We start from the raw sequence: 14767 nt of genomic DNA on the forward strand, positions 1-14767 counted from the left end.
ATCAGAAATGCTGTTTTGGACTTTTATTGTGAAAATTTACGATAAAAGTTTCAGAAGGAAGCTTCATTTTTTGGGGATAAAAAAACGTTTTTGTTTTTTTTATTTACAAATTCTCTCATGTTTTTATAGTTTCAAAATATTTATGCTAAAAACAAACTTTTACACTATAGTTATAAACAAAAAAAATTATGTTACATTTAAAAAAATTGATTGATTGATTTCAAGCAATTTCCTTAAGCAAGGTAAATAAAAAAATAATAAAAATAACCAATTAATCTGTTTTATTTTATAAATTGATTTGAAAATATACAGAATATTTTTTATTATAATGCTTTTAATCAGAAGTCGACACATATACATATATATCTGCAGTATACAAACATTAGATTTTAACATATTTCTTATAAAAGTATGAATTCTTTCCTCAATTATTTAGTTGTACTGCTTTGTTTTGTAACCAATATCAAAATGATAATTCACAGATATAATCCTAAAGCCACTTCTATGAAGCTTAAAGCAAAACCAATTAAAAACAAAATAAAATAATGAAAAACTGTCAAACACACCAGAGATTAAAGGAAATCACATGGAAATACGCTAGGAAAAGGAAAAGACTGTTATAGAGTTAAATAAATGAAATTTACATTAATAAAAAATCCAAGAACCAGACAATTCTAAAACAAAAAAAGCCAAAGTGATACAAAAATGGCAACCGAACAACAAATTACAAATATGAAATCAAATATTTAGATGACAATAAAGTTTCTACTTTTGTAGGATTTTATTTTTTTAGACAAAAGCAATAAAGTAACTCTTTTTATCCGTAGCTCAAACATGAATAAATCTCCAATATTGTAATTCACTGCTTAGATCATTAAAATAATCAACAAATTTGAATATTTGAGACTTCAAATTGTTAAGAAACGAGAGTTGCAGCATCTCTTCATCGTTTTTGTTTGTATCATCAGAAAGAAGCAAGAGTTAAGTGTCACTTCTGTTTTTGCTGTAAAAAATTAAACAAGTATTTGATAATATTTACATGATTATGTTCTTTATTTTTATCATCTATAGCAAATTTATAATTTTAAAAAATCAAATGTTTAGCGGTCATCAAAAGAAGAATGTGGAACGTCAAATTACTATTGATTTTACCTCTAAATCAATAAAGAAACTGGATCTTTTAACCAAAGACTTCAAACAAAAAGGTGATTTTGTGGGTTAGTTGAAATAAAATAGGATGAATATTTCTTATCAGTGGAGTTTGATGAATGCTCAAACGGAAGGATAGTTTGGAAGCAGCTGGAGTTTTTATGGAATGTGTGTCACCACGCTCCCATTAAGGTCGTGGAAAGAATGTGGACGGCTGATACGAACTCACAAGAGCACGTCGAGTGGTTTCCATCACTTAAATAGTTCTGCAGCATTTAGATTTCAGCTTGAAATTGTGTCTTTAAACGATTTTGGTTCCACAGCGGAGAAGGTGTCATCTTTGGGCAAAGACTGGCACAAGTTCTGCCTGAAATGTGAGCGCTGCAATAAAACGTTGAATCCAGGAGGGCATGCTGAGGTAAGACGCGGTGGAGAACTTAAAAATCTGCCTTTTGGTTCTGTTTTCTACTGTTTCCCTTCTTTTTTGTGCAGCATGATGGGAAGCCCTTCTGCCACAAGCCCTGCTACGCCGCCCTCTTTGGACCAAAAGGTGAACTTTCCTCTCATTTCATCGTTCCCGTTCAGCGATTCCAGGTTTGCTTTCTCAACATAGTCGTGTTTCAGGTGTCAACATCGGCGGTGCTGGTTCGTACGTGTATGACGCCACCTCCAACGAAGCCCCTGCAGCTGTTTCCATGGAAACAGACTCCAAACCAGAGGAGAAGAAAGCTTCCGGACGTGGGCCCGTGAAGGGTGAGAAACAAACTGTTCAGAAGTTAAAAACAGGTTTAATCAGAAATTATCCTGTTTAAGGATTAATTAACTTTTAAACATTTTTTATTGACTTTACAAAATTAACTTGGTGGTTCCATTTTTAGCTGCAAGCTTCTCATCCTTCTCCGGAGGACCCAACATTTGCCCCAGATGCAACAAAACGGTGTATTTTGGTGAGCGTTCACAACTCTCACATCTGCTTCACACAAAGTATTAGTGTTGCGATGCTAAAGGGACTAAATCAGCTGGTTGCCGTGGTGACTGTCGCCACGGTGGCCTTTCTGTGTGCAGCGGAGAAGGTGTCGTCTCTGGGGAAGAACTGGCACCGGCCTTGCCTGCGCTGTGAGAGATGCAGCAAGACTCTGGCACCGGGAAGCCACGCAGAGGTGAGGGATGCTGGGAAACCTCAGACACACTTTAACATACTCCACTTTTATTCGTTCCATCATTTCCTGAGCCTCTTTTATCATTTTTATAGGGATCAAAATTTAATTTTACGGTGTAGAAGCCTTTGACTAATGCAACTTTTTTTTCTTTAGATGAAATATTTCCTTTCAAAATAATAGTTTTTTTTTAAGTTTTGCTAAATGTTTTATTCAAGCTTACACATATCAGGAGAAGTCAATTTTAATTGGAGTGTCTAAACATCCACTCTGATGAAAATTGTGTTTTTAAAAGGATTGTGATACAATATGTATCACGATATGATATTTATCAAGATATTGTTTTAATAGGATCATGGTACGATATGTATCATTATTTGATATGCATTGAATATGTGTTTTAATGGGATCATAGTACAGTATGTATCAGGATAGTATATGTACCGCAATATTGTTTTTAATAGCATCGTGATACGATATGTATCGCGATATGTATCACATCTGACAATGTCTATCACAGTATATCCCAAGACTGTACCAGTACAAATTTTCACTTTTCACATTTCATTTTTTTTTTGTTTTTTAAGAGTATGATTTTTTTAAAAAAAAAACTCTACCTAAATATTACCATTTCATGGTAATAAAAAGGTAAAATTAATTTTATTTGATGATAATAATGTTAAGCACTACAACTGCATCTCATATACAAGTTCCTTTTCTTTAGGGTAAATTAAAAAATATTTGTTTTTAAAGTGAACTGTCAATATTGTCTGATTTCCACAATAAATAAATAAAATGAGAATGAATGCACTTTAACCAATAAGGTTCTAAACGTGTGATTGAGGAAATAAAGTGCTGCAAAGTAGCTTTTCCAGTATTTTTAAACGGTTGGTTGTACTCTGGTATTCTGGTGTTCTGTGCTTCTAACTAGCAGTTGAGGGTTTAAGTGGAACAAATACATCTATTAACTACTTTTAATCATAAATAATTAATTAAATATTGTCTTATTAGCATTTATATGGATATAAGTATTGCCAAAAGAAATATTGTGATATAATTGCCAAATCGATTTTTCTTTATATAAGTTTTAACATGTTCTTGTGGCATTTTTCTAATGATGGAGAACACGTATCAAGAAAATTACGTTTAAAATCACATTTCTAAGTGTTTCTTTATTCAAATTGTTCAGAAAAAAAAGAAAAAGAGTTCTGATGAACTACTGCAGAAACTATGTTGTAGAAACCAACAATTATTTTAAGATTGTTGCTAAAAACGGCATAAAAGAGCACTAGGAACGCTGTGGGTCTTTACATTTGTAGAAACAGAAGGAGATGCTTTCTTGGTGCACAAATTGTGCTATAATGTCCTTATCATAACTTGAGATAAGATTTAAAAAAAACTTTTTTAAGGATAAAATTCTTCAGAAAGAATTGTTTGTCCCGGGTCATGTGACTTATCAGACTCCTAATCCCGTTCTTGGCTGGTAGCTCAACCAGCAAACCAACAACACAGCTTAACCACGGACAAATTTGAACATTCAGGTTAAGGATTAAGGATTTGAGAAGCATTGAGATAAATCATAAAGTGATATTTATCTGGTTATTATTTTTTTTTTTTTTAAACTGTCATTTTGTAGGACATAGTTTCTGCAGAGCAGCAGTAATTCATTAGAAATTTACCTCTGAGTTACCTTTGAAGAATGTTGGCGGAGAGCAACCCCGCCCCCATTCCCTTCTTTGTTACTAGCTCTCAGGGCAGGGCGTATTTTCTACTCCATAAATAATCTCTTTTTCAATTTATTTTCCTTTGTTCCTGATTTACAATAATTTGAGTAAAGTAATACTCACACATTTCATTTTAGGAGTAATATTCTTAATATATGTTCTCCATCATTGGCAAAAATGTCTCAAAAACATCACTATTTTCATCAGAATAGGTCAAAAATAATAACAACACAAGCTCATAATTCAAAAGTAACATTTCTGTCCCCTTTGCAGCATGATGGACAGCCTTACTGCCACAAACCGTGCTACGCCGTGCTGTTTGGGCCTAAAGGTATGGAGTCACAAAGAAGTAATGAAGCATACCAACCCCAAAAAATTAATTCCTAAGACTTATTTCAATATTTTGTCAGGTGTTAACACAGGAGGCGTTGGGAGCTACATCTACGATGATCCTGAAGCCAAAGAAGAGCCTTAAAGCCTTGATGCATCTCCCAAAACAAACTCCATCCCTCTATAAAATGACATGTATACCATAACAGTGATAGATACATTTTTGTTGTATTTGTTTACTGATTTGTATTTAAATAATCACCCACGAGATTCATATTTGCCGTTTAGTTTGTCGGTTCTCTTTGCCGATTAGTCATAAAGGAATAATATAGTGAGTTGACGCTCTGATGTTGTTCTTTTTGGACGGTAGTTTTACAGATATGTGAGCACTTAAAACATGTACTGAAGGAAAACATAAAGTATTCTCCTTTGTATTGTTTATTTAAACTTAGCTTTAAAAAGAAAGACAATGTAGATGAGATTTACGCATCTGAAGTTTGTGCAGCCTGGGTGATCTTGATCATGTTTTATACAATAAAATTTAGTTTTAGAAGGTCAGTTGATGTGTGTTTGCTTCTAAAAATTACAGGAAATGTAACATTTTGTATTAACAGATTATTTGAGCCAATATTTTGTTAATTATCTGAATTCTGTGAGTTTGAAAACAATACCAAAAATGTTTTGAAGTTTTTGATTTGCTCACATTCAAATTGGTTTAAGCTTGTTTTTGTTTGGTGCTTTCCATACTTTTTTTTGTTTGTGTGTTTTGCACATCTATAAAATTAATTTTTATATACACTATGCATATACACTATAATGTCAAATGATTTTGCCCGTTTTTTTATTAGTGCATCTCACTTTCACCTTGCATAAAACTTTATTTAAACTGTCAATGGAGGTGAATGTTTTATTTTTATTATTATTAATATTCTTATTATTATTATTATTATTATTAATTTGTAAAAATATGTTTGTTTTATTTTAGTTATCATAGAAAACAAACGGCGTCAATAAGGAGGGCGGGGCTAACGTTAAAAGGCTATTTTTTATTTTTAAATTAGATTTACAATTTTATATCTTAGTAAAATATATATACACTAATATCTGTGGCATTGAATAACATTAATTTTAAACTTAAAATAATTTGTGAAACAGTTTCTTGATGGCACAACACCGGAAATGACGTTTGGCTAAACTACAACCGCCTCTCCTATCGGAGCCCACAAACAACAACAGACTCCGCTGAAAGCCTGCAATTTTACAGCTGTGTGAATAATTTTAAAATATTAAGTTATATAAATCGCCGTTAACAGGTTTCGGAAAGTGCTTTTTTTTCTGCGGAAACGCGGCTCCGGTTGTGTGTTTAGCTGGTCGGCTAACGCCTAGCTTAGAGTTAGCTTGTGACGTCGTAAGCTAAAACATTTTAGCGGTTTAAACAATTTTTGACGAGCTGTTTTATGTGTCATCCACCGCCACGAGATGTTGGATGGAGCTCCTACACTCGGCGACGAAGCCGTCATCGGCGACGTCGAGAACAATAAGCCCAATGCGTTCATCATCTTCGGCAACGATCGGATGAACGCAGGAAGTAAAACGAAAGAGGCGCTGCTGAAGCGGGGAGGCTGGAAGCTGCGCGCCGCGGTGCCGCTGCACCACCACCACCACCACAAACCCCCGAGGAACTGCTCGACCGCCCGCCTTTCTGACAACCACCACAACACCAGCGCCATGACGGGCTCCTCTCCGTCGGAAACCCCGCTTCCTGTCGGCTCTCACGCTTCACCGTCCGTACATCATCATGTCAAACAAGGACCCAAAAAAGAGGTAACATCAACATTGAAGTTTATAACGTTTTATCATAAGCTTTAATTCCCTTTAAGGTGTAATTTGGCTCACTTGAACCCACTTATTCGGGTAGAAACTTCTTTCTCTTTCGTTTTCCTTTGAAATTAAACTGCAGCAGAGCAGCTGCAGTGACGCAGATACAACTTTCTGTGAACTTCTGCTCAACTTTACTTCCTCCTTGGGCCTACAAAACCATGCAGTAAATAATAAAGTGAAAAAGAAAGTATTTAAAAATGAATAATTCTTTTGCATGTTCTACACAAAAGCAACATGTAACCCCAAGTTAGAAAGAGATCATAATATCTTAAATAGAAATTATTTTTGGTTTTCTACGAAATAGCTATAAAAGACACAAAATATTTAATTTACTGTGTGAATGCCTTACAGTCCAAATATGAAATGAATACAATTGAGATATTTATGAGTCATTTGGCATTTAAAACTTTACAAATTATATATTTTAACAGAAGAACGTGTTATATTTATTTCTGGCACTTGTTATTTTAACTCTGACTTCGATGAAAATTGTGTCTGTTGTTTTTAACATAATGAAGTTCATAAATAAAGAAGCTTTAATTAAGTATTATTTTTTATTACAAGTGTTCTGAATCGGGAGCAGGCTCCGCCCCCCTGATGCAGACAAATAGATCCATGAACGTCGTTGTTTTCATCATCTGCATCTGGCTCTAATCTCCAGTATGTTAGGTTGTGAGGGGCGGTAAGCTGGGTGACGGGAAGTGGGGATGGGCTCGCTCCGTGCCCTCAGTCCCACCCACAACTTAGAGGCAAATTTCTAATTAATTCCTGTTTTTATGCAGAAATTATGTACTATAAAACAACACAGGTTTTAATTTGGCTGAAATAATCATAATTTAAAATCAACTGGATAAAAAGAAACAAAAACAAAAGATCTTTGACATAAAAAAAAATGCATTTTGGGTCTTTTAGGCCTTTTTTGTTCCTGGCTTTTAATAAAAATACCATATTGATTTATTAATTTATTGTTTGGAGTGCATGGGGAAAAAAGCATCTTTGTTTTCACCCACAGCAGAAAAAAACAACAGGAAGTGAAACTGAAAGTTCGCCACAAACTGAATATTTACTTCCTGATTAATTTTAAACCTTTTTACCAACATAATCTTGTTTTCTACCAATACTGCTGTTACTCAGAGCTAGATTGATTTCTCAATGTGTATTTGTGTGCTTTATATCCCTACTAAAACCATGATAAATAGACATATTTTAGATCAATTGTGCGATAACTTACACTACACCTTTTTGTTTTTTTTTAAAATAGCTTTTGACTCTTTTTTTTATTATTTTACACAAAAAAGAACATTTAAAACTAATGGAATAAAAGGATTAAATGGCGAATGACAGAAACCTGTCAGTAGATTTTAACAGAAAGTTTTAAAAAAAATGTTTTAAATTGAAACTTAACAGAAGTAGATCTAAAACACAAAAGTCAACAGTTAAACTGTCAAGATCAAATAATCATTATAAAGTTTAGCTTAATAAACAATTATTTTCTCCTTTCATTTTTAAATACATACATAAAAATGTAAATCTACACAAGTTTATAAACTATAACTATTATAAACAAATCTATAATTCAAACTTGTAGAAAAACATTTCTTTTTTTCCCCTAAATATTGTTGAATTTTTCAATTTTTTTATAAATAAAAGGAAAATGAATGAAATATTTTATCTTTTATATGAAATATTGTTGGAAACTAAGTGGAATTTTACCATGAATTATCACAACCAAAAAAATGTATTTGATAAATATTTGTGTCATAAATATTTAATTTAGAGAAAAGTGGGCTAAGAAAAAAACTTTTTTTTTTTTAATCAGAAAAGTAGGAAATTATATTTCAATAAGAGAGATATGGATCAATTACAGCCTCTAATTCTTCTTATAAACCCATAGGTTTAGTCATTTTATTGCAAACTGCACCAATAATCCTGCATTACTTCCTATTGTGTTTCTCACTCAATTAATTTCTTTTTCGTAGCTACTAAAACCCAAAAGTGGCAGATTGGAGCGAGGGAGCATCCAATCCGGACTGCAGGCTCCTCGCACTCTATCCAAACACGACCAGACCGGCCACACCCACAAACCCAAGCAGAACCAAACGCTGTCCGCGTCGCCCTGCGCGAAGAAGAACGACACCCGGCATCCAAAGAAATCCCCGTCTTCCCAGCATCCCCAAAACCGCGAGCAGAAGAAACCCCTCCACACCTCAAACAACGTTAAGACGCTCAACCCTCCCGCCGACGCTCCACCAGACGGAGAGAAGACGTACGCCGGAGCCAAATTCAGCGAGCCGCCCTCGCCCAGCGTCCTCCCCAAACCCCCCAGCCACTGGTTTGGAAAAAACGAGGCACAACAGAGCAACCAAAGCCAGGAGATGACCGTGCACTTAAAGTCGCTCCTCAAGGTTCAGGATTAAGGATTAGCCATCTTCAGCTTCGTATTTGGATCGGATCAGAAAACGCCGTTTGATTTGAACGCTGTAATATTCTGTGGAGAGTCTATACACTTTTCCACCGGACAACACGCTGCCTGCATCAGTAAACACTGAGCTGCTAATCTGGACCGTCTGCATGACACCGTTTATTTTAGAGATAAAGATAAAAAAATCTGAATATTTGAAGCAGCAACAGAGTTGAATGTTTACAAATTAATGATTGTGATTTTAGTTTTTTTTTTAAGACGTTTGTTTAAATGTACATAATGTAAACTTTTGTGTCTTTATATTGTTATTATTTTAACTGAGATTCTAGTTTTGTTACTGATGACATTTAAAAAGCATAAAAAAGTGGCACTTTTTTGCAGCTCCTTCAGGGAGAGACAATGACTTTTATGCATTTGCACAGAAACTAAAGTGCCAGGAGATTAAGGAATTCACAAGCTTGGAAATCTCGACAGTTTGAATCCAGTCGGACGGGCTCCAAGAAGGGACATTTTCAAAAAGCCGGAAAAGTGGAGCCAGAAGCGGTGGAGATTTCATGACCTTTTTTGGAGAGGATAACCGAACTGAGCAACAGCAGGGATTTTTTTCTGCAACTTTTAAAACTGATTTGGGAAAAGTTCCCTCAAAGCTGTGCAGACTTGACTCTAAAAGGTACACTGTGGATTTCATGTTTTTGTGAAAAGAAAAAAAAGTCAAAGCAGATTATTCTTCTAGCTTTGTCAAGAATTCGAATCACTCCAGTCATCTGATCTCTTAGTGAACATTTTTGTAGATGTTTTTGTTGGATTTAAAACTTTATTGGAAGCTGTTTTCCACAATTCCACTCTTACCTTTTTATACGACTCACTTTCAGGGTTATAGTTTCTGAACTTTCATTGTGGGCGTTTTATTTTTTTGATTTTTGATGTCATTTTTCTTTTGAGCGATGCACGCAGGCAGCTGTTCCATCTCTTCTGTTTGTCATTCGGTCGGATGGAAAAATGTAACGGACGCTTCACATTTTATTGCAGCGTTTTACAATCATTTACTTTCAACACGTCATTGGTACAAAATTTTGAAGAAGAAAAAAATTATTTGATATTTAAATTAAAAATAAACAATTGGATACCCTTACATCTCTGTTTGCGTCAGTTTATAAACATTTATTTTAATTCACATAATGTTTAATTTGAAAATATTGCGTTCAGTTAAAGAAAAAACTGCAAAAATGCGTTTTCCTGTAATTTTAGTTACTTTTGTAAAAAGAAAATAAGGAATATAATCATTTCAGACTTGCTGTTAACTCCTTAAAGTACCTGAATTTTCACTCTTTTATTGTCATCATAAATATCTGTTTTAATGGCCAAAAGCTGAAGATTCCACGCATCCTCATTTGACCTGTATCTTTTCTCTCTTTTAGTCAATTGGCTCCCTCTAGTGGACAATATGAGAAACTACTCCCAACTTTCTTCTACCTATTCTCATTATCTGCTCTCGTGTTAAGCAAGAAATACCTTTTAAAAAAGCTGAAAACATTATTTACTGTTAGTGTTAGGGGGCTCAGAATACAGGGAATTTAGTCCCATCTTTATTTTGTGGGGACTAAAAGTTGCAGCTGCATTGTGAAAATCCTAATTTGTCATTTGAGTTTATAAGTAGAGAGCTAAAGCATATGTTTTTGCCCCAAAAATAATAAAATAAAAGCTACATTACTAGTTACTGCACTGTGAAAGTATCTACTACTGTAAAAGTCCAAAGTGGTGATAGTGTGATGGTCTGGGACTGCTTGGAGCTTCAGGATCTTCACGATTTTTCATAATAGATTGAACCGTTTTCCAGGTTAAACACTTGCATGAAATATATTATTTATTTGATAAAAACAAAGATCTCAATCTTTTTTTTTTAATTTCTTCATTTTTTATCTCCGTTTTATCTATGAGTTCAAAAACTGCACGTTACAGGCGGGTGAGGATATTTTTCTGCATTTCTACCGTTATAGATCGGTGACTGATGTGTGGACCGACGCCCCGCTGGCTCCAGAGTGATTTGTTTTGAAACTGAACCCGATCCTCCATCAGCAGCACCGACTGTCAAGAGTCAGACTAATTTAGGACCAACGGGTGAAAGTTTGTTTGCTCACAAAAGCAATCTGAGTTTGGAACACTTTTAAAAATAATAATTTCTGGTGATTCTGATTCAAACTAATGAGTATTTTCATGCTTTTTTTTAAATTAATAATTATATTAAGACACTGATTGGCAACTTTTGAGAAATTGAAGTAATTTCTTTGTGCAAAAACAGCATAAAAAGAAAAAATCTTAAAGGAAAATCTTAATTTGAAACTCTAATTACATCTTTCAGTAAAAATTACATTATTATTAACATTATTTTTTATCATTTTAACTCGTAAAATCATTTGTGGCTCCTCAAACTTCACATTTTTAACTCAGTTTTTTTCTTTTCTTGATTTTACTGTTGATTTAATGTTAAAATTCCTATTACCTGCTGCTAAATTAAATGACTGACATGCTCTAAAAATACTACGATTAATCTGAAGCTCCATAAACTCATTTTTTGTTGCCTGTAATTTGCTAAATTTAGTGCTAATAAATAAAATAAAACCCATAAAATCAAGAGAGGACAATCTTATAAAAGATGCTGCAAAGTACAAAGGTTTATTTCATTGCTAATAAAGAAACATTGAGAGCGGCTGAAACTGAAAGCAAAAGTCCAGCGAAAAAAGTTACAGATTCAGCTATTGCTTTTTTTTTTTTTTTTAAATGAACTCGTCTGGTAACGGTCTGTAGATGCTCTGCTGGTCCTCATGGGAGCCCACTTTAGCCCACATCGCCGCTCAAACGCGGCGAGTTTCCCGTCACAGTGAAGCTTCTGCGGAGGACGAACTACGACTGAGGCTCAGCGGCGGCGGCGGCGGCGGCGGGCTCCTTGCTGCTGCTGAACCCCGCCGCGTGTCTGCTGTCATCCGGAACAGGCAGCTTGAGGAAGTGCTCCAAGGCGCCGGCCACCTTCTCCGGACAAATGTTGTAGACCGGATGAGTCGGCGCCTGAAAAACCAAAACCGGTTCAGAACCGCAAAGACATTCTGAGCGTTTGATTTAACAAATCATCCAGAAAACTTTAATATAATTTCTGCACTAAAAACATTTCACAAAAAAAAAATATTTATTTAAGCACACATTTTACTAACTAAATTATTAAAATTTGCAAAAAAATAATTGCAACTCATTAAAAAAAAAATCCTCAAAAGGAAAATAAAAATAAGGAAAAAAACAAAGAGCTCTAACAAGTAACATTAAATTCTGCTTACAGGTTTTGAGTCACAGATATGTCACTGTCTCAACTTTTAATACTTTTCTACCACATTTGTGCTTCATAAAAGTCATTTTGCATCTATTTTATATATCTCTACATTCTTCCTCAAAGATCCAAGTCCTCATTCTTTCTTTTTAAGTTGATAAATTGATCATACATGAACATATGCTGTCATTATTTGAGCTATTTATGGGCATCTGTGCTACCATAGGTTTCTTTTAAAGATGAAAATACTGTTTTTAAACATTTTTTTCTGATGATGGAGGACACATATTAAGAAAACTAAGCTAAAAATCAAGTATTTATTTATTTAAATTATTGTGAATAAGAGGAATAAAAGAAGAAGATATCCTGGGCTGACCACAAGCTCGGGTAGATCCATGAGGTTCAGAACTGTCTGATCTTGTGAGGAGCTGTAAGCTGCAGGAAACAGAGCTCCAAGTAAAAGGAAGGGAAGGGGGGCGGAGTAGCTTGGCACCAACAGTCCCGCCCACAACCTTTTCCTTTAGAAACTACATCCTAAAAGATAACTTTTTATAAATTCTTTGCTAAAAATAACATAATCATAATGAAAATACCTCTGGGAACACTGAAAATAAATCAATTTATAATCAAAGTGGACTTTATTTAGTTTAAAATGTCTGTAAGTGTCATTTATGTAACACATTTTTACGTTTATAGCCAGCAATGTTTTAATTTAAATTCAAAGAACAATGTATGCTTTTATTTTGAAGTCAAGAAATGTTTGTTTTTTGATGCGATGTTCAGCATAAATGAAGACGGTTGTTTGACCGTTCGGTAAAGATGGTATCGTTGGCACCTCTACGGATTAAAGTTCAGGATTAAAATAAAAGATAATTAGATGAAGATGAAAGGAGTTGCTAACATGTTTAAGCTTTAATGAAAATTTAAAAAAAAAAACTGAATACATAATAGATTAGTTATTTAATGTCTTTCATTTCTGCTTAGATTTTTACAACTAAGCAGAAAAAATTTCAGAAATTCGGTAGAAATGTTCTTTAAATGTGTGTCTTTATTTCAATTAGTCAAAAAAAAGTCTCTTATTTTGGTAAATTACACTAAAATGATTAAAGTTTTTAACAAATGCAGTTTAAAATGATTGAAAATTATCTAGAGTTAGAGAAAGCTCACTTTATTTTATTAATTTTTTTTATAAATAGATTCTACTAAAATGTTGTTTATATGTAAAAGTAAAAAACATGCTTCCTTTTTTGACACGGTGGGTTTTATTTTGAAAGGAACTAGTGCGTGCTGCTTTTAAAAGTAAAATAAGTTACAACTGTTATATATATATAAATACAAAAACATATAGACATTGTTGTAATTAAATTTTTGTAATATTTAAGTTAAATTTATACATTTAATTGACAAAAAAGTATAAATATTGTGTATTTTGTAACGATAAACTGAGACTTTATGGCTCTAAAAACTAAATAAAATAATCTTTTAGTGTTAAAAGTTACAGATTCCTGTTCTAGATGAATCATTGGATTGGAGACGGGGATCCCACCACTCACCAATCTGTTCTCCTCCTTGCCGAGGACGATCTCCCGATGGTGGTCCATGTTCCCAAAGTGCTGTGCTATGGAGAGGCCGCTCAGGCAGTAACAGGTGTGGTAGAAGTCTCTGGACCTGAACACAAACGAACATTCAGCATCGGCGTGACTCCAGCGGACCGGCAGAGGGTCTGTGAGCAGATACAGACTTTCCGGGTTTATCCAGCAGGCCCCCCGTGGGGTTCTGACAGCACAGGAGGATGTACTCCTGCAAGGCCTTCTGCTCAAACATCCACTGGTGCCGACTCAGTTCAGACTCCCCTACAAATCATTTAAAAACAAAAGGAATTTTTCCATTAAAATGTTTTTAATTATCCAGACTAACACCAGTTTATCTAAGGAGGAAATAGATTTTTTTAACTCACCCTCTTTGAATAAGGCTCTGTGGAGAAGAGGCAGAACTCCAGCTTGCCAGAAAGAGTAACAGCCGTCCACCAGCTTATTGCAGCGGCCCTGAAAACCTCCTTCGAACCGCATTTGTCTGCTGACCACCCACCTCTGCGGAGAGACGTAAAAACACCCACCCGTCATGATAAAACTCCAGAAAATACCCCTACGCGTAGGGCAGCCGCAATTAGTCGACAACTAATCGATTTTTAAAACATTTGATGAATTTAACAATCGATTAGTCGCTACTTTTTATTATATGGAGTTAGAATGTAGTAAAGTTGAAAGTTATAATGGCATTCTACTAGCTTTTTGGACTATGTTGGCATTTATTGAGGTTTTTTAGGCTAATTTGGAGTTTAGCTAATATTTCAGCTACATGCTAGCTATTTTGGCTAATTTAGGATTTTTTTCAGTTTTTGGGCTAATTTGAGTTTTGCAAATATTTTAGCTACATGCTAGGTGTTTTGGCTAATTTAGTATTTTTTCAGTTTTTAGGCTATTTTGGAACTTAGTTAATATTTCAGCTACATGCTAGCTATTTTGGCTAATTTAGCCGTTTTTTCAGTTTTTACACTAATTTTGAGTTTAGCTAATAATGCAAATTATTTTTGGCTAATTGGGGATTTTTTTCAGTTTTTAGGCTAATTTGGAGTGTGGCTAATATTTCAGCAACATGCTAGCTATTTTGGCTAATTCAGGATTTTTTCTGTTTTTTAGGCTAATTTGGAGTTTAGCTAATAATGCAAATTATTTTTGGCTAATTGGGGATTTTTTTTTCAGTTTTTTAGGTTATTTTGGAGTCAAGC

At 34.3% G+C, this 14767-nt stretch overlaps 3 protein-coding genes across 3 annotated transcripts in view; 2 read left to right on the forward strand and 1 right to left on the reverse strand.

Moving 5' to 3' along the window:
• Positions 1 to 4918, forward strand: part of crip2l (cysteine-rich protein 2-like) — a 7201-nt gene extending 2283 nt beyond the window's left edge. The window contains exons 2-8 of the mRNA XM_024291943.2: positions 1473 to 1567; positions 1642 to 1699; positions 1774 to 1902; positions 2028 to 2096; positions 2215 to 2309; positions 4304 to 4361; positions 4441 to 4918. Coding sequence (XP_024147711.1) covers positions 1473 to 1567; positions 1642 to 1699; positions 1774 to 1902; positions 2028 to 2096; positions 2215 to 2309; positions 4304 to 4361; positions 4441 to 4505 — 569 coding nt within the window. The 3' untranslated portion in view covers positions 4506 to 4918. The remainder of the gene's footprint in view (positions 1 to 1472; positions 1568 to 1641; positions 1700 to 1773; positions 1903 to 2027; positions 2097 to 2214; positions 2310 to 4303; positions 4362 to 4440) is intronic.
• A 620-nt stretch (positions 4919 to 5538) lies between these two features.
• On the forward strand, positions 5539 to 10380 carry LOC112158387 (proline-rich nuclear receptor coactivator 1). Its single transcript, XM_024291713.2, has 2 exons — positions 5539 to 6184; positions 8221 to 10380. The coding sequence occupies exons 1-2, from the start codon at positions 5840 to 5842 to the stop codon at positions 8656 to 8658; spliced, it is 783 nt and encodes a 260-aa protein (XP_024147481.1). The 5' UTR covers positions 5539 to 5839; the 3' UTR covers positions 8659 to 10380.
• A 930-nt stretch (positions 10381 to 11310) lies between these two features.
• Positions 11311 to 14767, reverse strand: part of fntb (farnesyltransferase, CAAX box, beta) — an 8286-nt gene continuing 4829 nt past the window's right edge. Inside the window, exons 9-12 of the mRNA XM_024291775.2 lie at positions 13937 to 14069; positions 13721 to 13832; positions 13533 to 13647; positions 11311 to 11726 (exon numbers count right to left, since the gene is read on the reverse strand). Of these exons, the coding sequence (XP_024147543.1) occupies positions 11565 to 11726; positions 13533 to 13647; positions 13721 to 13832; positions 13937 to 14069 (522 nt within the window). The 3' untranslated portion in view covers positions 11311 to 11564. The remainder of the gene's footprint in view (positions 11727 to 13532; positions 13648 to 13720; positions 13833 to 13936; positions 14070 to 14767) is intronic.

This window comes from Oryzias melastigma, linkage group LG24, assembly GCF_002922805.2.
Source record: "Oryzias melastigma strain HK-1 linkage group LG24, ASM292280v2, whole genome shotgun sequence".
NCBI classification, from domain to species: domain Eukaryota; kingdom Metazoa; phylum Chordata; class Actinopteri; order Beloniformes; family Adrianichthyidae; genus Oryzias; species Oryzias melastigma.

Bases quoted from the DNA above. Each gene is read 5' to 3' on its own strand.
- LOC112158387 (XM_024291713.2), top strand. From the start codon at position 5,840: ATGTTGGATGGAGCTCCTACACTCGGCGACGAAGCCGTCATCGGCGAC. The intron at 6,185-8,220 runs GTAACATCAACA...TCTTTTTCGTAG, and splicing joins AACAAGGACCCAAAAAAGAG to CTACTAAAACCCAAAAGTGG.